Source organism: Cyanistes caeruleus, chromosome Z, assembly GCF_971803275.1.
Source record: "Cyanistes caeruleus chromosome Z, bCyaCae1.hap1.1, whole genome shotgun sequence".
Lineage (NCBI taxonomy): Eukaryota > Metazoa > Chordata > Aves > Passeriformes > Paridae > Cyanistes > Cyanistes caeruleus.
The window spans coordinates 59,971,848-59,995,598 of record NC_141732.1 but is presented as its reverse complement, the minus strand read 5'-3'; the positions used below and the strand labels follow the sequence as shown (position 1 = coordinate 59,995,598).

At 40.3% G+C, this 23,751-nt stretch overlaps 1 protein-coding gene across 10 annotated transcripts in view; it reads left to right on the top strand.

The window, feature by feature from the left end:
* The window catches only part of MAST4 (microtubule associated serine/threonine kinase family member 4), a 286,733-nt gene that overhangs the window by 74,745 nt on the left and 188,237 nt on the right, over positions 1–23,751 (top strand). For 9 of the 10 annotated variants that reach the window (XM_086869392.1, XM_086869390.1, XM_086869389.1 and 6 more), the window contains one exon: positions 5,384–5,505. In XM_086869392.1, coding sequence (XP_086725518.1) covers positions 5,384–5,505 — 122 coding nt within the window. Of the gene's footprint in view, positions 1–2,966; positions 3,137–5,383; positions 5,506–23,751 lie in introns of those variants that run through there. The other variant, XM_086869402.1, reaches the window with a different exon arrangement.

The window sequence follows — 23,751 nt, the reverse complement described above, 5'->3', positions numbered from 1 at the left end:
AAACAGGTGTAGGGTACAGAGCAGGCCACTCTTGCTCTACAGAGCAAGTCCCTGCTCACCAGCAGGAATTAAGACAGTGTACTGTGGCAGCACAGCAAACACCTGCAAACAATCACTATTCTGGTGTAGGTCCAGCACACCTGCAAACAACTGCTTAGCAAGCATTCACGTCAACCAGGCCAGAACCCCTGCACTAAGTCCCCTGGGGTCTTCAGGGTCTTAGTCTCTGTTGTTGTGATGGTCGTGAGGCAGATGAAGGAAACTTCAGACTGTCTCTTACACCCTTCAACAAATACTCATTACAAATTAATCTAGATGTACAAGAGACATGTTCAAGGGGAAGATGCCACTGAACTGCAGTAATGTATTACCTATGTTCACCAACAATGATGTAATACTATTAAATAATGCTAAGTTATTGCCATTACATGGTCATCTTAAACCACTCTTCATCAAAATGTGTTTTGATAAATGTGCTGGACTAACAAGGATTGTATTCAGATATGAGAAGCGATGTTGTTAGTTCCAGTGTAGCTACTTTAGGCTGTCCTGGTAGTTTCAGGCAAAGGAAGGGAAGTAAAGATACCAGCAAAGCTTCTTCAGAGGAGCTGGTGGACAAAGTCAACAATGACCATTTTGGAATTGAAGAGGACAGAAGTAGGGGATCTCTATCAGTGACTGACTCAGTATCAATAGCTTACAAAAGTAACATGAACATTACTACCAGTGTGGCAATGGTCTGGATGCTGGCAATGTTATATGCCACCCAGAATACTGAATTAAGATGGAAGGGTTGAGGTGGAGCCTTCCTCTCAGTCCCTCATGAATCCCACATGAATTAGTTCACTTAAAAAGGAAAGTAGCTGCTTGGAGCATTAAACTTGAAGGCAGACATGAATGCAGTGTGAAAATAATAATGTATTTCAGCTCAATTTTTTTGTATAATACTGGCATTGAAATCACTTAACAAGGGAAAGTGTGGATATTTATAAATTCAAGGGTTAACAAAGAAAATGTAAAAGCAGTAAAATGCATACAATTATGAATGAAACTATAGCAAGAAAAGTGTAGGAGTACTATAATGTCAAGGGAAAGGGGGAGTGGACAGTATGAGGTGATTTAAATTTTTTTTTATTATTGGAGGAATTGAGGGAAAGTTGATGATTAACTCACTTTAGGGAGGGACTGTTTTATTGTGTAGTGATTTAATGCAGTAGGTTAGTGCTGTTCTCAGATAAGAGATTTATCTGTTACCATCTTTTTCTCTAAGGCCTGGCTAATTTTGCTTCTTTAAAAAGCATATTTCCTGTAAGCCATTTCTGTGTTTAAAAGCCTTTGTACTATGAAAAGAAGAATTGGAGTTCTAGACAGTCTGCTTGCCTTAATTCCAGTATTTTGTGAAAACTGTGGTACCTTCAAGGCTCCTGTTGGGGGTAAAGATGGGAGGAAGGATCATTCCAGCATCACACATGCTCATGATTTCACTGGCAATTTCGATAGTATTTACTGCCTAATTTAGCTTTTCAACAGACACCCCCAACATTATTTTAAATATTTCTTGGTGCTAACTGTGCAGGAAAAATAATGAAATATTAAGTGAATTCTTACAGTGAAGATACTGACTGTAGTACGGAGTAAATCCACTCTGCTTTCTTGTCAGTCAGGTAAAATATTACAGTTCAGGGAAGGGCTTAGTACAAGATTGTGTTGTTGTGTAGGATTGCATCTCCTCTGGCCTCTGTATCAAGATATCTTAAACTTTCTGTCAGATTTCTGAGGAAGATAAAAACAGAGTAAAATATAGATTACTGTAAAGGACAGATAGTAAAGGTGGTTCTTAGAATGCCCTGCACATGATAAGGTACAGACAATATTAGCTCTCCATATTTTGGATGCACATTTGCAACAAAAAGTAAGTACAAGCATTAATAATAGCCCTTATTTATTATATATCTTTATCCTCCTGGACTAATTGTCTTGTTATTTAAACCTTTTTGGCTTGGGATCCAGACTTAAACAAAACAATGTTAACTTATGTACTAAATGCAAATGATTGCTTTCTTTTTTCTTGAGAGGCTCAGGTGGAAATGAAAATTAGTGCAGTCTGGGAAGGGTCTAGTGTCTGATAGGGGGTTTTGAGACTGGTTTTAATGCCCTGTGTCCTAGTTCTAGCCAGGATAGAATTAATTTTTTATTTTTTTTTACGGTACTGGGTGTGGTGGTGTGTGCTGTAGTCCTAGCTGCCCATGAGGCTGAGCCCAAGAATTCTGGGCTGCCATGTGCTGTGCTGAGTGGGCAAGGCCAAGATACAAATGTTATTCATTACCATCTTGTCTCATTGCTGGGGAGGTAAGGGAAAAGGTCTCTTTCTCTTGCTATGAACAAGAAAGGGGCTTCTTACTGATCCTGGAGAAGGTGTGGTGGGTGGAGGGTCTGTGTTACTGTTTTTTGTTGTCCTAGACTTGCTGAGCATTTTGCTTGTAAGTAACCCTCTCTTCATGTATACTTTTTTTGTGTAGTGTTATTGCTGTTGCTGTTTATTTTCTTATCTCATTACTGTTTCCAGTAAATAACCTTATATCAATCCTTTATCTCTGCCTTTTTATGTCTCACTAAAGTGGGAGGGGAGCATCTTACAATTTTCTTTTTTACTGGGAAACCTATGTTGGGGAATACCATTCCTAAACAACAGTGCCCTATGAGAAAGTGCACTTGTTAACCATAGAGTGGTAATGTTCCCCAGTTTTAGAACAAACTTTAATAGAACGAACCTTTTTCTTTCTTGAAGGAATCAGGGCAAGACTTTCTGCTTTTCAAATATTGATTTCTATGAGGATAAAATGCCCTAATAATATGTTACAGTGATGAAGTTGGAAATAATTTAACATAATTTTCCTGGCTTCTAAAGTGGACTAATGAAGAGTTTCTGAAAAAGTTATGTGTACTGTGTGTCTGCTTGACAAAATAGGTACTGCTGAAGCATTATGCTGATGGTTTGTTTGGAACTATCTGGATGGTGCTGGAAGTCTGGAAACCTCTGGGTCTCAGCACTAGGAAATGTTTGATTTCACCCTAATCTGAGAACTTGATCTTACCAGTGTCTGAGAAGTAGAGTCAAAAAGGAAGGAAAGAAAAGGTATAGACCTCTTTTCATGTAGAAAGCATTAAAGAAGTAAAACATATATATTTAAATGGAAGGTTTGTATAACTTAGTTTTTTGCAATCACTTCTTAATTCTATTTTTCCTGTCCAGATGAGAAGGAACCTTTTGAGGTGATTGATACAAAGCTCTCTCTGGCTGCATATGTCACTGGTATATTTCAGGATTGACGTCAATGGAATATCAAAGATATGTATATTGCAATCAATGCCTTAAGCTTTTTATGGCACCCTTTTAGATGAGGATTATGGGACCCTATGTGAAAAGGGAACCAAAATTCTATAGAAAGAGGCAGAGAGAGCAAATGGGAAATTAATTCAAGTTTTCCAGTTCTGGGAAATGTTGTCCTAGATAATTGGGCAAGAAACCACAGATTGGCTGTGCATTTTTCTTTTAGTCTTGGGCAGACTGTTAGCAAATTGAGTGAAAAAATGTTTATGGGTTCTGCTTTACCAATGTAACAAAGAACACATTAGGAAGACTAATTGGAAAGTGTTAGAAGACTTTCTATGCTGCTGATTGGGAACTTCTGGATTCCAAGACAGTCACTTCCCAGAGGCCTCAGAACCTCTCTGTGGATCTACTATTAAAATAAAGTTACGAAGTTGAGGCTTTTGATTTCTTGGCAGACCTGTTCCAATTTACCAGGGTAAACATCTTGTGCCAGTGGTCATGCACATAGTCAGTGTCTGAGATGACAAAATTAATGAGGTGGGGTTTAATAACTTCAGGAAAGTAATGTTTAGGCCATGTGGATTGGAGATGTTTTTCATTTGATCTGGTTAGTCAAGATCTTGCATTGTGTTTTTGAACTGAGATTTGATGAAAAATAAAAACGTGTTGGAATTGTTGCTTTGCATTAGCTTGTTGGTCTTCCAAGAGAAGTCAGTTGCTTTAGTAATGTGATTATCTCATTTTTGTATAGTTTGCAGAGATAAGTAAGAACTTAGGTGGACATACTGCTGAAGTAAGCCCCCTTCCCACCCCCCCGAAGTAATCCGGGCTAGCTCTGTCGAGGGGAGGGATGGGGGGTTCTTCACGACCAAGATAAAAGACCAAAAGGCTGCTTTTCCCCCCGGGATAATGTTGGATGTTTATTCAGGCTGGGATCCAGGAGGAAAAAGAAAAACGTCTCCTGGGCATTTTCAAACCTCGGGAGAGGGGCGGGGAGACATATAACAACACCAACCAATGGGATAACATTTTAGGGACAGGGAGGGGAGGGGGAAAAACACGTCACAGCTGCGGGGAGGGCTTACACAGAAACTAAGGAATGCCCAGAAATGTGCATTACCACGTACTGCCAAGACCAGTATATAGCTTGTTGTTCTGTTTCTTGACAGTGGCTGAAAGTAAGCAGAAATTAACAGTATTGATACATGCTTGTCACCTTAGTGTAATTTCCTGAATATTCTCCTTGCTGCCAGTTTGTAGCTCAAGCTTCATGAGCTTCATGAGCTTCATGAACTTCATGAGATGTGGTCTGCCTCATTAGTACCTGTAGGGAGACAATCCTGACTGGGTGGTGTCACACTGGGATGGGGAATGTGACCCTGTGTAGCCCTGGGCTCGCGGTTTCCTGCCCACAGTCAAGTGACATCACTGAGCAGAGAGCATAGGCGCCGAGACCCCCATGTGAGTACTCCTAAGGAATGGCTGGCCTGCACCTTGGTCATCTCCCCTTACTTGGGACACTGGATAAAGATTCTTGCGAGCTGAATGATAAATATTAGGTAGATTATGAAGAATTCTGGAATAGAAGCAGAATATTCCTCACCCATAAAATATTGTAATCCTCCACATGGTAAGTGTCTTATTCCAATAAATCTCCCTTAGTCTGTCAGATTCAAAACCTTATTCCTTCAAGGGGTAAATGGAAGAATATTTCTTGGTACAATTTTTCTTGTTTTCATTTTTGAATGCTTTTAGAGTTTAAGTTTCTTTTGGTTCAGAACTAGCATTTTAGATGTTTGCATCTGTTGTTGCTTTAAACATGTTTCTATGTAGGAAAAAGGTACAGTTTTGAGAACAGAGAGCTGTATCTAGTGTAAGAATGATGTGAAGGACTAGCAAGTGAATGGCAGGAATTCTGTTGCAATCAGCTCTGGTCAGGGCTGCAGTGAAAGATGTTTTACTGTGGCAAGAGTGTTACAGTAGACTGTCCATTGCATTGCCTCAACTGCAGCATCTCGTATTTTAACTCACTCTTTCTAAACTTGACAGGCAAATATTTGCTTCCCAGTTCAACTGGACAGCAGCTGTGGCAGCCTATAGAAACCACTAATCTTGTTCGGATGCGCTACCAAACACTTGGACAGTCAGCACCTTCACTCACTGCTAGTTTGGTGAGTAATTTTTTTTCAATGCTTGATGTGTAAAAAAAAAATTGTGTCTCTGTGTCTGCTGGTGGGAGGATGGGGATCAAACCAGAGCCTATTTGAAATCCAATCTCCCATCCTTAAGCTGCATTTTTAAAGTACGTAATGCATGTCTACACACAACATTACTAAATATGTTGAGTGCAGGTGAATAATGGTGGCAGTAACTCTAAATTGGGTTACTGTATTTTGGATAAAGCCTGAGCTGAAGGTTGCATTCCTATAGCTGTTTGTATTTAAATGGTTTATTTCCTTAAAAAAATGTATGCAATAGAAGACAGCTGTCCTTTCTACTGAGCATTCTTTTCTATCAATATCTGTTTCCACTTCCTGATGTACTTTGGTTTCATGAGGACATAGATGTGTGAAGCATGATTTTAATGAAGTCTTTTGGGCAAAATGGTAAGGGAAGAGAAAGGGGCAGAGATGCATCATACACTTGAACTTCCAGCTTTTTGGTTTCAAGCATTCATTTTACTGCTTTGTGTTTCTGTTTATTAATATCTTAAGAAGAGCTGAAATTTAATGCAAGGTCCTGTGTACTAGCCCATACTATTCTTTAAAGAGTTATGGTAATATATTTCTTGTATAAAGAATGAAAAAAAATTATTGATCTCCCCTCTCCTGCCTTTTGCTGGTCATTAAAACTTTGTTGATCCATATCTAATTTCTAGGGGAAGCTTATTTTGTGATTTATTTAGGATTTTTTAAACACAATATTCGCGTTAAAGGCAGCTTTGGTCAGCCAATATTGAACCCTGATTTCACCATGACACTTTTTCATATCAAATTGATAGCTAGATGGCTGGTTTCTCCATGATCTATCTGAAGTAGTATTTCACTTTAAATGCAACATATCTTCACCTATTAATTTTAATCCTGGCTTCTGCATGGTGGTGGTGTTGTTTGTGGCTCTTTGAGGCAGATACGGCTTTTTTGACTGCACACTAACTACAAACACTTAATTCTATTGGAAGTTCTGTACTTGGAACCCTAATATTTTCCCTAGTATTTCCCTAATATTTTCCAAGGAATTAAGTGTCAACCTATGTATTTTGTTAATTGTAAATTAAATTTGTTAATTGTAAATGAAATATTTGAATTACTTAATTGAAATAAAAAAGAAAGTAGATGAATGGTCAGGAATGAATTTAAATTGCATTAAACCCACATTTTTTTCTTCTTTTCTGTATTTGGGAATAAAAAAAGTATTTCTTTGAAATTAAATAAATTTAAAAAGGGATGTGTTGCTCTTTGGTGGCATTTTTCTATCTGCACAGCATGCTGCTAGCAATATTGTGCTTTTGTTTTGCTGTGATGCTTAAACTATAGGAAGAGGAAGATGCAGCACCATTTTGAAAATAAGTACTTTAAATGGTCATAAAAAACAATAGACTAATGAAAAATTCAGTGAGCCTTGCTTCCTTAAGGCCCTTTAAGTCATCACCTATATAGTTTTATGGCATATCTGTCTGCCACAGACTTCTTCCTTCCTGTCTCTCCACATCTTTTATCTGTGCCTGACTGCAGCTTCTTTCATGCTGGTGCAAAAGCAGGCAAGAGCCGTCTATGCAGATCTGAGCAGATGGTGCACAGGGTGGAGGTGCAGGTTCCTCAGAAGTATTTATTTCTCATCTGGAGCTGCTGATCAGACTTGCCTCCTAAAGAGGTTAATGTTAGTGTCACATAGGCAGAGCTCTTCTCAAGTCTCCTTTGACAAATACTTGGCTGTCAGGCTTTTTAAGGACACTGGTCTTTGCTTAAAAGGGGCCACAAGTTAGGGATCTCTCCCTCTCCTTGCATGCTTGTGTTTTCCCCGTGATTCTGTGATTTGGCAGGGTTGAATTTGGTAGGCCTATTGTTAGATTTGAGTAATTGGAGCTTTTTATCATACTTATGAGAGAATTTACCTTTATGTAAAAGAGATTTTTATGAAGAATTTTCACGTAGCTGTTCACAGTCTGAGTTGAAATTACTTGAAATGTATTATCTCAGTTATCTGAAAAATTATTAGCCTGTTATTAATTCTTTTACTAGAACTAATTGTTCTCACTTGGGTTGATACTCAGTTGATATGGATCTGACTGAGTAGTGATTATGAGTCGATATAGACAAGAATGACAGGTGAACAGGTCAAAGATACATGCTAGTGTTCAGTGCAATTGCAAACTGGGTACAAAAGACATAGTTTTTTTTTTCTTGTTCTGTCAATAATTTATTAAAAATTCACAAACCCTCACACTGATTCACAGGTGTAAAACCTTTCTGTGGGAAAGGGTAGATTTTAATTTTTTACAGAATATTGATTAAAAATGGGCTGCAGGTGTTGCTTTAGGTAGAGTTCAATAGCTATGCATGATTCACTCCTGTAATATAGGCAGTTGGACTATAAATTAAAAATAGAGTACCATGTAGCTCCACAGAACTGGGTTAAAGATGTATAGGAGAAGGCTGATTTTGTGATGAGTGGGTAGTGTATTTGATTTGATGTAGACCCTTAATTCACAGAATCACAGAATAATCTGAATTGGAAGGGACCCAAAGGGGTCATAAAGTCTGACTCTTGGCCTTGTATAGGACAACCCCCATAAATCACATTATGTGCCTGAGAGCATTGTCCAAACACCTCTTGAGCTCTGTCAGGCTGGTGCTGTGACCCCTTCCCTGGGGAGCCTGTTCCAGTGTTCAGCCGTCCTCTGGGTGAAGAACCTTTTCATGATATCCAACCTAAACCTTGCCTGGCGCAACTTCCATGCCATTCCCTTGGGTTCTGTCACTGGGCACCTGACTCGATCTTCTCGAGTGTGGCCCGGCTAGCTCAGTGATGAGGTTTCTCTTCACTCGAGTTTTGAGCCAGCATATGTTTGTGAGATTCACTGATTTTCTTCAAGAATTCAAGTCTTGTCTGGTTTACATTCCACAGTTTATTTCTGTGAAGGGGAATCCAAAGGACGAGAGACCAAGGATTTGGGGTCTGGGGGGTCTCTTTTAACAGGGTTTCTCGGAGGGAGGGAACATCAGAGAAAGAACCAATTATTTTTCTCAGTTAGTACATCTTACAAACTTTCTACAAATCAAGGTTACACACACCAAGATAAGAAATAACAGACACCAACTTCTTCAAATGCCCACAAAGGTGTAGGAGTATTCTCCACAGAGGGGCAGCGGAGGAGAGAGGGGGGGCTTGGTTTCCTGGCAACCCAGGGGGGAAAGAAAGGGAAGGCAAGGTGAGCATACCCTCTCAGCTTCCATAGTTTAGAGGCATTCTGGGACAAGAAAAACAGAGTTACAAACTTCCATGTTGGAAAGAAGAGTTCTCTTCTCTCAACCCCGTGCTTTCCTGGGCTAAAGAAACTTCAAGCAGCTGGAAATGCCAGCGGGGTCCTCTCTTTACTCTATCCGGCCTCTCGCCGTGGGGCTGAGGAGAGAAACTTCAGTAACCATGGTAACTTGACGCCAGGTAAACAATTAGGAAAAAGAGAAGCTGGGGGTGGGGGGAGAATCACAACTAAAAGATGGGAAAAGATACATTTCAGGCTATCAGCTACAACATCTCCCCCTAATTTTTTCCAAAAGAAGGAAGGGAACTTGGTTTTACTTCTTCAAACCAAGGGGAAGGGGTTTGGGGTGTATTGGGATTTGGGAATTCCACAGCATTTATCTGAGGTGCAGGAGAAATTAACTTGTTGGTGGTGGTAACACACCAATGTTACAAAACAGAAAACATAATCAGAACAACAACAACAATGATTGCAAAAAACCCTAAAACAGTCCGGAAAACAAAAGACAGCCATCCCGAAACTCCCCATCCTGAGAAAATGTCCACAAAACTGTCATGCTGGTGATGGTTTCTTCCTAAAATACAGGTTAACAAGGAACAAAAAGCATTAGCTGAATTCATCAATAAACAGATTCAACAGTGGAAAGTCAGGGTAGAATGGAGAATCTGGATTTCCTTCTCCACCCAAATACCTGTTTGTCCTTTGAACTTCTGCCACTGAAATATCGGGGGGTCTTGTGGGGTGTTTTTCAATGTACGGTTTTACCCACCTCTGTGGGACCCACCGCAAACCCAGGGGTGTTGATACACAAGCGTATCCTCTTCCCCATGTCACTAATTTGTAGGGACCTTCAATTTTTCCACTATCAGGGTCTCTCATCAGCACTGGTGGATGTTCCTTGAGCTTGTGTTTGCCATGAGGGGAGAAATGCTTAACCACAGGGGGGTTTTGATCTTCCATAGAACAATTTAAAAAATTGAGAGTGAACAGGGCTTTGCATAATCTTTCCTGTGGTGTTAACTTTACTTTGTCTTTCCATTGATTTTTCAAAACTCTTTTGAGTGACTGGTGTGCTCTCTCTACTATTGCTTGACCTGTTGGAGAATGTGGGATTCCTGTCTTGTGTCTCACTCCCCATTCCTGCAAAAATTCCTTAAACACTTTGGAAATATATGCTAGTCCATTATCTGTTTTAATTTCTTTAGGGATTCCTAGCACAGAAAAAGCTTGCAATAGGTGCTTTGTGGCATGCACACCTTTTTCTCCTGCATGGGCTGAGGCAAAAATTGCTCCCGAGAAGGTATCAATAGATACATGTACATATTTTACCTGTCCAAATTCAGGAATGTGTGTTACATCAGTTTGCCATACTTCACAGCTTTCAAGTCCCCTTGGATTGACTCCAGCACCCAGGGATGGCAGAGCTGACTGCTGACAGTGGGGACATGTGGCCACAATGGCTTTGGCTTGATCTTGTTTCAGATTAAACTGTCGAATCAGGCCTGGTACATTTTGATGAAACATTTCATGGCTTAATTTTGCCTGTTGAAACAGGTCAGGGAGTCTGGCCAGCCCAACAGGGGCAGCAGCCAGGGAATCAGCTCTGTCATTCCCTTCTGCTATGAAACCAGGTAATTCCATGTGCGACTGGGTATGCATAACAAAGTAAGGATGTTCTCGATGGGACACTGCATAAATCAATTTTGAAAGCAATTCAAACGAAGTTCTGTTTGAGATCTCCTTGAGAACTGCATTTTCTGCTCTGGAAACCACTCCTGCTACATAGGCTGAATCAGTGACCAAATTGAATGGTTCTGAAAATCTCTCAAATGCTCTAACCACTGCTGCTAACTCAGCAATTTGAGGGGATCCTTCCACATAACCAATATCTGATTCCCACTGCTGCGTCTGAGGATCTTTCCAGGTCATTACTGACCTTCGGGATGCTCCAGAAGCATCAGTAAAAACAGTCAAAGCTTCAAGGGGCTTCTGACTCCTCTTATCTTTTGGTACCAAATTAAATTTTGAATTAAACAATTTGTGTGCAGGGGCATGAACTGAAATCTGCCCAGTAAAATTCTCCAGAGCAATTTGCAGGGTCTCTTGATTCCTCAAGAGGTGCTCAAACATTTCCCTGGTCATCTTCACTGAGGAGGTTTCTTCCTCAGAGAGGCTTAGGGGCAAATGTATACATGAAAAATCACAGCCAGCAAGTTCTCTCATTCTCAGCCTGGCCTTTCCAACCAGCTGGGCCATCAATTCCTGTGGCCTTGTAATATTTTTGGACCGATGGTGACTGAGAAAGACCCACTCAATTATTATCAAATGGTCTTTCTGGTCCTTGTCCCACTGAAAAATCAACGCCTGAAGGTGTGGCAATTTCCCCATTACAATAAATCTGAAAGGCAGCTCTGCATGGCATCTATGTGCCTGTCTCTTCTCCATCATGCTGCTTACCTTCTCTAAAGCATCCCTGGCTTCTGGAGTCAGAGTCCTTGGAGCACTCAGCTCATCTCCCCCTTTCAATAAATTGAAAAGAGGGGCTAGGTCATCAGTGGCAATGCCTAGCCAAGGCCTAACCCAATTCAGTGTTCCACACAGAGAGTGCAAGTCGGCTAAGGTTTTGGGATTGCTGTTAAAAGCCAATTTCTGAGGAACAATTGTTTTTGCAGTGATTTCCAGACCTAGGTATTTCCAAGGAGGCATCTTTTGTACTTTTTCCTCCTGAAGGGTGAGTCCTGCAGTTGTTAAAACTTCGATCACCTGGTCCAGTGTGGACTGGAGCAATTTTTCCTGGGGGTCACACTAGCACATCATCCATATAATGCAGGATAATGGCTTCCCCCACCTCAGCTCACACAGGGGATAACAAGGTGGCAACATACCATTGGCAAATCACAGGTGAATTTTTCATCCCTTGGGGGAGGGATTTCCAATGAAACCTTCTCATTGGGGCTTCTCTGTTGAGGGAAGGCACAGAAAAAGCAAACCTGGGGGCATCTATAGGGTCTAGAGGAATTTTGAAAAAGCAATCTTTGATGTCAATCACAGCCAATTCCCAATCTTGAGGAAGCATGGCAGGAGACAGCATTCCTGGCTGAAGAGGTCCCATCTCTACAATGACTTTGTTAATTTCTCTCAGATCATGAACTAATCTCCACTTGTCTTTCCCTGGCTTTTTAATGACAAACACTGGGGAGTTCCAAGGGCTAAAAGTAGGTTCATTATTGCCTTGGGCCAATTGCTCATCCACTAACTCATTTAGCGTCTTTAATTTGTCTTTACTCAGCGGCCACTGGGGTATCCAAATTGGGGAATCTGTGGTCCATTCTAGTTTTTGGGTCTGGCACTTCTCAGTGGCCGCAATCAAAAATCCTGAGGTGTTTTCGGAATTTCAATGCGGACTCCCCATTGGGACATGACATCTCTTCCCCACAGGGGAACCTGGAAATCAGTGACAATGGGGCGAATAGATGCTATTTGCCCATCAGGTCCTCTAATCTGAATGGGTTCCTTTGATATCTTGGCCAGTTGGGCTCCCCCTATACCTTGGATGTGGCTAACCATCGGTTGCAGTTCCCATTGTGGTGGCCATCTCCTTTCAGGGATGACAGTCACATCTGCTCCTGTGTCTATCATGCCTGTCATTCCCATGCCTTCACTACCTTTCTTCAAATGGCATGAGATGATGGGTTTGTTTTCTCCCACTGCTTGAGCCCAGTAGATCTGAGGTGCTGCATCATCTACTGGGATCCCTGATGGAATGGGAATAGCTTGAGCAATTACCTGCCCTTGTGCCAGGTAGAATGGTGGGTTGATGCACCGTGCCAAAAGGATGAGTGCCTCCAAATCAGCTGAAAGAGTGACAGGAGAAATTTCAATCTCTGGGGGTGTGTTTTTTGTGTCCCCAATAACAAGAAACTTACAATTCAGGTCGGGGGTCAGTTTTTCCCTCAGCGGGTCAACGGAAACAACCGTCCAGTGGCAAGACCTAAAAAAATGATCTTTCACAGTAAACAATTTGAGAGGTAAATTTGGCTTCCAAACTTCATAACCCTTGGTGTTATTTCGGTGGCAGAAGTCAGACCTGTGGGAAATGTGACATTTAAGAGTGTTATCACATTCAATTTTCCCTCCCCCTGTGACTTCTATTCCACTTGTGTCTCTGCGCGGAATAGACTCGTGCTGGGTTATTGGTGATGTAAAAACACTCGCTCGCGGTGAGAGACTTCTCCAGGGTCAAGCTGTTCAAGTATAAGCAATTTATTACAAGGGTACAAGGAGGGGAGGCCCATGTCCGCCACCAGCCTCGGTGTCCACGTGGTCCAGGGGAGGGGAGAGAGAGCAGGTAGAGCAGGGGAGGTGAGGTTGGAAGGGGGAGGGAGGGAGTAAGAGAGCAACAGAGGGAAAGAGCAGAGAAGGCGAGAGGGGTAGGAGCAGGGAGAGGGGGCTGAGAGTTAAGAGGGGGGAGAGGGGAGCTGGGAGAGGGGTAAAGAGAGGAGGGAAGAGAGAAGAGTAAAGAGGTAAGAGGTAAGAGTAAAAAGAGCAAAGTTCTTGTTACAATCCAATATATCTTTTTCTGTCGTGAATATTCTAATTACCAGTAACCAATCCCCATGAGACACACACACTAAAGAATTTACATACAACCTATGGGCTTCCCTATATTAACATACAGTGTTGCATTTTATACTCTACAGAGCTTTACAAGTTCTTTCCTTGCTTCTTTACTTTTGGATTCTTATCAGCAGAAGGACATTGTTTTATCAACAGGGATTCTCCTCTAGCTGGCTAGGCTATTGTTCTTTGGTTAACCAGTACTCAGTATCCTATAACTCAAAGCAGGCTTTCATTTCTACTTTGATTCTAGCCTTCATATTTTCACAATCTAGTGCCAAACAATCACATTCATAAGGTTTCCCTGTTCCATCTTCCCCAACACTGGGTATCTAGTTTTTTTGGTTCTGAGGACCCCCTCTCTTTTCCTGGTTTCCCTGCCCTTGCTTGTTAGGATATGACACTTGGCAGAACTTTGCACAATGTCCTGGCTGTACACACCGATGACAGGTGAACAGTCCCTTTGGCTTGGCTGGCGATGGCAGAGTAGGTACAGTTGTGGCTGCAATCCTTCCTGGGGTTCTCTGGGAATCCTCAGTCCTTGGCATTGAAGTGCTGATTACATCTGTACACATCTCGATTAAAGTTGTCAAGGTCGGTGGTGGTTCCTTCGGCAGCACCCGAATCAGTGCTTTGCAGGCTTCATTCGCATTCACTCGAGCCATTTCCAACAGCAAGTCAGAGTGCAGGGTGGTATTCTGCACTTGTCTTTCAATCTGTACCTTTAATCTATTCACAAAATCTACAAATCTTTCATCAGAACGCTGTTTAACTTGAGCATAGGGAACCACGGATTCAGAAAGAGGAATATTGAAAAATGCTTTCTCTGCAGCTTTCTTTATTTTCTCTCTAACTCCTTTTGGCAAATTTTGGGCCTGGTCAATAGGTTCACTCCAATCACCTTCGCCACATAAATTATTCATGGTAATTATTTTACCCCTTTCATCTAAAGCCTCAAAATCACTGCTCAGTAATTCTTCCAAAAGGGTTTTCAACAATCTTTTCCAAGCCCCTTCCCAGAGCAAATATTCTCCTGGGGATAGAAGGCAAGAAAACAAACCCTTCAAATCATGTGGGACCAATTGGTTGGAGGAGAGGGTTGCCTTTAAAAGACTTTTAAAAAATTGGCTTTCCTTTCCAAACTCCTTTGCTGCTTTGCATAATTCCATTTTCAATCGAAATGACATTACATTCCATTCTGGTAATGTTCCTCCCCTCCCGTAAGTTACAGGTGCTGCAAAGAAGGCAGGTCTCTGTTCCTGGTTTGTCCCTTCACCCCCTCCCTTCTCCACTCTGTGTGAGCTGGAGGGAGTGACCTGGGAGCCAGCAGCAGAGAGAGGGCAGGCGGGGTTGCAGGGGGGGTAGGAGGGGTCAGGGGCAGGGTGCCTTGGGAGGGAGACACCCCTGAGGGGTGGGGCGGAGGCAGAGGAGGGAGGGTCTGGAGGACCAGGAGGGGGGAGGTCTTGGGGGAGGAAAGGGTTGAAGGGGGGAGGGGAAACAAAGGGATTGTGGGAAGAAGAAGCAACTCGGGGGTCGGCCATGTGCTCACCACCATTTTGAAGTTCCTGGGCCCTTTGTGTAACACTTGGGGGGAGACTCACCATGTGGTCTCCTCCATTTTGTGTACCCAAAAGACCACCAGGAACAAAAGGAGAGGGATATTGAGGGTAAAGAGGGGTAGGAGAGGGAGCTGGGATGGGTTTTAGGGAAAGGTTTCCAACAGCTTGGCCAGAGCTACTGGAACAGGGGTGCTGAGAGGACTCTCCCAGCTTAGGGTAACAGGGTTGAGGTAAAGAAACAGGGTTACCAGGGTTAGGATTGGATAACCTTTTTTCTTCTTTTTCAATAAGGGTTAGTCTAATCAAAACAAACAAATGGATTACTTTCTCTGCTGAACTATCTCCAGCATTCACAGATTCAGTCAATTTTGTCCCCACTCTGTTCCAAAAGGAAACAGAAGTTATATCTGCAGGAGACACTTGAGGAAAATTTTAAAAAACCCAATTCACTAATTTTTTCACCTTTTTCTTAAAAAACGGTTTCTCTCCAATTTGCAAAATGCCAATCACTTGATTAAAAATCCCCCTTTGTGCTACAGACAGTCTTGCACTCATCTTGTCATCTCACCTGTCTGTTGCAACTATTTCACCAACGGCTCCAAACTGCTCTGCATCCAGAAGTTTCATCTGGGATGGGACTCTTCTCTCACCCACTTCCTCTTCACCACTTCCCCCCTTTGGGGAATTCAGTCTTCTGAATGCTCCTGCCGTTGTCTCGCTCTCAAAAGCAGCCCCTCGGTGCACAGGGGTTCTTGCTTTTCTCCCCAGCACGTCTTCCACTTAGAACAGCGAAGAGACGCTTCTGGGGTAGATGTCGTCCCAGCGGTGGTCAGAATCTCACCTTCCGTTGTTCTTCTGTCCCCTTTATTGAGGGACAGGCCAGCCCCACGTTGGGCGCCATCTGACTCGATCTTCTCGAGTGTGACCCGGCTAGCTCAGTGATGAGGTTTCTCTTCACTCGAGTTTTGAGCCAGCATATGTTTGTGAGATTCACTGATTTTCTTCAAGAATTCAAGTCTATAGAGCAAGTAAAGAAATCAGGGGGGGACTCTCTCTCTGGTTTGCATTCCACAGTTTATTTCTGTGAAGGGGAATCCAAAGGACGAGAGACCAAGGATTTGGGGTCTGGGGGGTCTCTTTTAATAGGGTTTCTCGGAGGGAGGGAACATCAGAGAAAGAACCAATTATTTTTCTCAGTTAGTACATCTTACAAACTTTCTACAAATCAAGGTTACACACACCAAGAAAACAAATAACAGACACCAACTTCTTCAAATGCCCACAAAGGTGTAGGAGTATTCTCCACAGAGGGGCAGCGGAGGAGAGAGGGGGGGCTTGGTTTCCTGGCAACCCAGGGGGGAAAGAAAGGGAAGGCAAGGTGAGCATACCCTCTCAGCTTCCATAGCTCAGAGGCATTCTGGGACAAGAAAAACAGAGTTACAAACTTCCGTGTTGGAAAGAAGAGTTCTCTTCTCTCAACCCCGTGCTTTCCTGGGCTAAAGAAACTTCAAGCAGCTGGAAATGCCAGCGGGGTCCTCTCTTTACTCTATCCGGCCTCTCACCGTGGGGCTGAGGAGAGAAACTTCAGTAACCATGGTAACTTGACGCCAGGTAAACAATTAGGAAAAAGAGAAGCTGGGGGTGGGGGGAGAATCACAACTAAAAGATGGGAAAAGATACATTTCAGGCTATCAACTACAACAGGCACCTAAGAGGAGAAATCAGTGCCTGCCTCTCCTTTTCCCCTCATGAAGAAGTTGTGACTGCAGTGACATCTCCCCACAGTTCAGAGGTAGCAAAGTCATAGTTGTGTTACTCTTCAGTTCCTGTTATGAGCATTTCAAATCATCCGTGACAGATTCTGTGGTGGTGAAACAGACGATGGGAGTCTGCGCACAGAATTAGTGTGGACTTAAAAAAACATCAGGAAAAAGGTGCAGAATGTTTTCAACACTGAATAGAAAGGGAAAGCTGAATTATGGAGTAGTTCTGCTTTAGGATGTTTTTATGGGTCACGTTGGTCTGGTCAGTCTCTTCCTCTCCATGGCCAGTAATATGTGCTCCTGGAAGGCAACTCAGTGTGCATCTCAGTGCTGGGTTTTGCTGGAGTGTAGGGAAACTCTGGTAGAGCTAGTTTATCTGACTCCTTGCACTCACTCTAGTCTGTCAGTCATCTCACTTGACTTCAGGCCTCTTTTCAGGGTAGGATGGATTGGGAGTTATTAATGTGAAGTTGCTGCCTCACCCAGTGTTCAAAGTTTAGGGGTTATTCTCCTGTCCTCTACCAGTTGCCTGCCACTCCATAAGTATTTTCAAATACCATTTGTAAACTTGCTGTTTTGACTTTTCCATTTATTAGTGTGAGAAGAATTTTTGGAAAATGCTTCAAAATAAATTGAAGTAAAGCCAATTTTGTTAAATTCTCATTGTAATAAGCTGATATGCTTAAAATTATGATAACAAGTCTGAAACTGAGCAATTAATTCCTGTTTCATAGGCAGAAAGATATTTTGTGTGACACAGATTGAATGAAATTCTCTATTTTAACGTTTTTTACTTAGCTTTATATATAAAAAGAATGGAAGCCTAAACATAAAATGTCTCTATGATACATTATGATGAATGTGTAGATGAAAGGAAAATAATTTGCCCAAATTAATTTAACATAATTTCTTCAGATTTGGCTTTGTCATGGTTTAGTGTCAAATTCGTGTTACGGGTTTTATTGATTTACTGCTTGTGTGGATGTATGGCGGTTTTTTTCCTAATTTAAAAAAAAAAAAAATCTTTTGCTTCAAGGAGCAGGAAATCTTTCAATTTGTTTATCTATTTTATATTAATAAAAAAAATCCTTTGTGCCACAAGAAAGGTTTCTCACAGTTCAGAGAGCTTTCCGAGACAGTGTATTTCATGATCACTTTATGGTAACTTGCTATATGAAATATACACATAATGAAAATACACTATAACAAAGTTCCTGAAATGAAACATGTAGATTGTAATACGCTTGGCTTTTAAATTCAGTCAAGACTGGATGTGTGATTTCAGCTTTATGGCAAGTACTGAGCTTAAGTTGGCTATTCCTTCTGTTGTATGAGATGAGCACACAACATGAAGTAAAGCAGTCTCTGAAAGGTATGTGGTTTCTTCATGGAAATGTGAAAGATGTGTGTGAAATGACTATTAATTTAATAATGGATCATCTTTTAGTACTTGGAAATAGTTTCTAGTAATATCAAAACAAGAAAAGCTGTAAAACTGGCCTTTGCGAATGGTTTCCTACTTGTTTCCTACTAAGCAGTCAAGGAATGTTTCATCTAGGTATGACTGAAAACATTGCTACTTTTTAGCATAGTAGTTACTTTGTTTTTTACAGGATTTACCTCTAGATTTTTTTCCCCCTCCAAACCAGGCGTCCCCCTGCAAAATGCCTTCACCAAAATAACAGAAGACCGAACTTGCAAGCATCTGTAATTTGATAGCTTTTTATTGCCATTTTATCAGTGTTGATTTGTAAGAATGGTCTTATGGAAACTGGGAAAGGGCGGGGATAATAGTATAAAGTATGGTTTATAAGTTGGATTGCTGCAAGAAAAAAACCATAACAAGTGTTCCATGTCTATGAAAAACAGTTCTACTTCAGAAAGAGCTTTGCCTCTTCCTTTCTTTTAAATAGCATAATACTGAAAATGAGTAAGTGTATCTTTGTTAAATATGCCATTAACTTCAGCTAAATTGACATAATGTTGACAGTTATTATGAGAACTGTTTCAAAACTGATTATGCTAATTAGAACTTAACTACTAGTAATTGCATATATTCAAACAGCACACCAACACCCTTTTGTGTGTTTTATTCCCCAGATGTAAGACAGCCATTTGTTGTCTGAGAAGCTGCAAAATTACAGTGTAGATAATAACTGATTGTGAACAAATAAAATATATTCTTTAGAAGCACTAATTGGTTAGATAAGAGAATGACAGTATCAATTGTGCTTAGCCAACCCACATAATTTAAAAAAGGCTTTTATTTAAATGTTTTATTTTGGAATTATAGGAAATTTTTCGAATCACTAATTATCTGTGTTCAGTTTTAGCTAATGAATATCAGGTGTAGCTGAACGTATTTTTAAGTAAAATTCCTTGAAAGCAAAAGGAAACTACATCTGAAACTTGAGTTGCTTTAAATTTTATTTCTTTCTGTTTGGAGATTCAGGTGTTGAATGTGAGTTGTTGAGTGTGAGCAACTAATTAATACTCTGAAAGTTAATGCAGAGCAAGTACGAGGATGGCACTTGTGAAAAGCACAAAAACTATGTAATACAAATTGCCAAAGTAGCTAATCTTGGCCTGTTATCTCAAATTTCCCCATAATAGTTACCTAGACTTCAGAAACACTGAGTCTGAACTGAGGAAATTGCTTGAATGCTGAACAACTGTATAAAGTTGAAAACCATATTCTTGTTTAACTTAAAATAAGCTTAATATCTAAGAGTAATTACTGAAAATCTTTTTAAAATGTGAGGTTTTTATTCCTATGAAATGCTAAAATTGTCAAATAATGATAGCAGGTTTTCTGTGCTTCAGTTTCTTCTAGCTTTAAAGACTAGAGAGTTGTTCTCCCTTGTGTATTTTATTCCATTATTTCCTTACCCATGAATATATATTTGCATTCATATTTCTTTGTCTGTGTTTGCCTTTTAACAAGTACGTATTTGCAGTTTTAATCCAGTAACAAGATCTAATTTAGTAGTAGCAAGAGGGTGGTGAACATGCATCTTCGTAGATGTGTCTATGTGCTTTGTATTTGTACACCGCAAAAGGCTGGAGTAGACCTGGTCCAGGGCAGTGAAACTATAATACTTTGACAAGCTGATGCAAGAAGTTCATGAGTGGATAGTTTCTTTCATAAATATAAATGCATCTCTACCTGGCTCTATAATTGTTTTCAAAATAGGCACGGTACTTGAATTTAAGACAAAACTGGAGATTCAGTTGCTTGACAGAATTCTAGATACTGAATCCTTTCCTAAGTCATCTGATTAAAACTAATGACTTCATTAATTCTTATACTTCATGTTTATTCTTGGATGTGGATAAAATACAGATGTGGTGATGCCTGGGATTTACATTTCTCCCAGAGAGAGCTTCAGATTTCTCAGAATTAGGAACACAGCTTATGCTGCAAATTATCATTAGTTAAAGAATAAAGGGAAAAGAAGGTAAAATAATCATCTTTCAGAGAAGACTAACCTAGGTTAAAAAATCCTGTGAGCATATGCAGTGTTTTTCAAAAATATCCCCTTTGTGGTGAAGTAGGTCATTTCTCATCAGCCTCAGTTAGCTTCCAGCTGTCAGGATGTACTGAGCATGAGAGAGAACTGAAAGGATATATTGCACAGTTTATTAGAGTTGAATGTAGGTAAAACCCTCTTCTGTACCTATTAATGGTACAGAATGAGTTGAGATCAAATACATGTAGGAGCTATGCTATACATCCCTGTTTTACATGAGTACCACGTTTCTGTTTTCCAGATGTCCCATATAATAGTCTTCTTCATTCATGAGAGACCTACCCTGAACAGTAAAAAGGCTCACCAGGACCAGTTTCTAGTTCTAGATAATCGGGAATTTAGGGCTGTTAAAATTTCTCTGTCAGCTGAGGATGCCTTTGTTCTTCTAGATTTTTGTTTGCCTTGTAGGACTGACACAGTTTGAGATCACTAAGCTAGGTTAAATATAATGCATCATCTCTGGAATTGAAGCTTCTGACTGTGTGTTAATAGTAGCTCTGAATAAGGGCTTATTCTTGTCTGCTGTAATACTTGAGTTATGTCTATGGTGTTAGTGATGGTTATCTTCAAATGTCATCTAGAATTCTGTTTCCAATATTGCTTGGAAAGTCGGAAAAGTGAGGCCATGAACTTTTCACCCAGGTAGAATTGGCCATGTGAGAAACAAAGAAGTAATGTTTTTTGGCAGTAAACTATATGACCAGGAGAAATCATTTGTAGTGCTCAAAGTGTAGATGCCTTTCTGGGAATAAAACTTTCTCGGCTTGTTGTTGGACTTAGAGGATAACTGCATAAAATTGTAATCTGTGATTAACAAGGGATAGAACTCAGGAATATAGTGATGAACTTCTTTGGCCTTAGATCAAAAGCTTCTGCAACTCCTTAAAATATTTATAAGTGTGGAAATGGAAGGAGGATAAAGAGGTTAGAAAGGACATGGAGAGCAGGAAGAAACTGGAAAAATGACTGACATTTGGTAGGATTGAAGAAAATTTAACCATGATGCTGTCTCCTGTTCCATGCTGTCTCTGGTTACCTCTGGTCACAGAAGACTATTGTGAATTTATTGTCTCTCAGTTAACATATTCGTTGAAACACTGGTGCATCTATAGTTTTTAACATTTAATGAGAAAATAGTACACAACAAGTTGCAAGATCTTCCTTTGCTTGAGGAGAGTCTGCTCATGTACAAATCTAATTTGATTGGTCTGATTTCCAGTCTCAGAAGTACATAATGAAAGTGTAAACTAATTCCAGTTGCAGCTCTGTCTTTAAAATAAACTGAGATAAAGTGGGCATGGGCAATGATGTGATGAGTATAGGAAAACTACTGTATGTACTTCTGACTGCAATCAGGAATGAAGTGAGAGGTGTTGCTAACCTCAAAGTGAGAGCTCCTTGTGTGGCGTGGGTGAGCAGTAGTAGGTTAGGTGTTGCTTGCTGTTCTTATAAGGCAGTTACAATTTCTTTGACTGTTCTTAGCAGTCTTAGTAGGAGTTTGGTACTCATGCACAATTAGGATAGGTTGATTAATTAAAAAAAAATAAAAATGCTGTAGAGGACAAGGTACTGTTCCAGTGACCTGAATTTTAATAGTGAATACTCTATATTTTTAAGAAACTAAATTTTTCCTAGTTCTTAGTGCTGATATTGCTATAGAAAACTTGATCCCTGCTTTGGCAGTTCCAGTTGACAAAAATGCAAGTATTAAAAATCTTTGAACTTCCTAGTAAAGTTTGGCCTAAAATGATGGGATTCTTTGGAAGCTGATGAAGTGTATTCCTTTTTGCTAACTTTTTTTGTTGTGGGGCAGCATCCTTTATATTAAAGGATAACTACATAGGGTGCAGTTCTGAATTGATGAAGCAACATTTTTGTTTTCCTTCCTGAAAGCTGACATGCTCTCATGAGTGTTGTACTTGCAAAGTGACTGTAGTGTGGCAGAGAATGTAAGCAGACGGTGTAGAAACAACAACTCTTGTTCCTCAAGTTGAAGTACTCCCATGGTTCTGAAGATAGCTGTAACTCTCAAGACAAAGAGACTCAAACTGAGTTGAATGACACTGCTGACTAACAGGCACTGGAGCAGAGTGGGGAAATGTAGTTTTTCAGGATCTCTGTTGGGAATGAGCATTCCTTCTCATTGACTGATTTTTTTTTTATTTTTTTTTTAAGTTCCACAAAGCAAAAGTATCCAGCAAGAATTTTTATGAACACACAACAGTGTACTTTTGTGTTGGATGGTATGTTGCTATTTATAATCTCTTACAGTTTTAGGTTTAAAAACAACTGCTGTTTTACTGACCTGAAATTTTAAGTGGATTGACTGCCACAGTTGGCTTTGTGACACATGCTACTGGGTATTTGCAGCTCTGGTTTTTAGTCAGACTTGTATATTCATGTGAAACCACATGTGTTCCTGTAAAAGATACTTTTGTTCTATTGAGGCAGGTGGGCATGTGGACTTTGATATTTTTTACCATACCTTACCTGATATTTTGCCATACCTTACCCAATAGTATTCTTGCAGTTTTTCCCTTGTTCTGATATACGGTGATATAAATTGTTCTTGATTCAGTGGTGTGACACGGTCATTGTGTTTGCTTCTCTCTTCTGTACCCTGTCACAATGGACTGATGATTTTTAGCATCAACTCTATTGTCATCTCAGTAAAGTTAGGAAGTATTATTTTTATTTTTTTCTTTTATTACAGTATGCCCAATTGTGGTGCATATGTCTCTATCCAATTCTATCAGATTTTTAATAAAGCAATAGTACAGTAAGATCATTACATCTATTAAGGATTTTCTTTCATGGCATTGCGAAGATTAAGAAACTAGGTGAGTGCTCGAGTTGACCTAATGTCACTTGAGTAAAAGCTATAATAATCAGCAGGAGATTGGTTAACTGCTACTCTCATGAATACATTTAACCTCTTGATCACTGTGGAATAGCTGCAATTATGTAGTACAGTGGAAGATACTCAGTATTTGGTCAGTTAAATTCAGAAATGATGGTTGGATTTGTAAAGCATTGAATAATTTCATGGTAATAAATACACTTGGCTGATCACAGATTCCTTTTTCTATCTGTTAGGTTGTCTGTTTGAGAGAGGATAAAGGTGGTAAGAAACAAAGTTGAATTATGAGACTGCGTGCTGTAAATGAGGGAGAAAAATTCAAGTTAAGTAAGAGAACTAGCCTACAGCTGAAGTTGAATTGGATCTCAATATATTTCATTATTCTCATAAAAATTTTTCTTTATAATAAAAACGTATCCTGAACAAACAGTCCTAGCACGATGTTGCTTTTCCAGCAACCTGTAACTGTGAATAAGTATTTTGGGAACGCTTGTTTTATGTCCTCTACCTATTAAATATGGGATTGCAGCTAGTGTTCATTAGGAGAATATTCCTTTTTATTACAGACTTCCTTACTTTGTTGATATGTAGTGGACCTTCTGT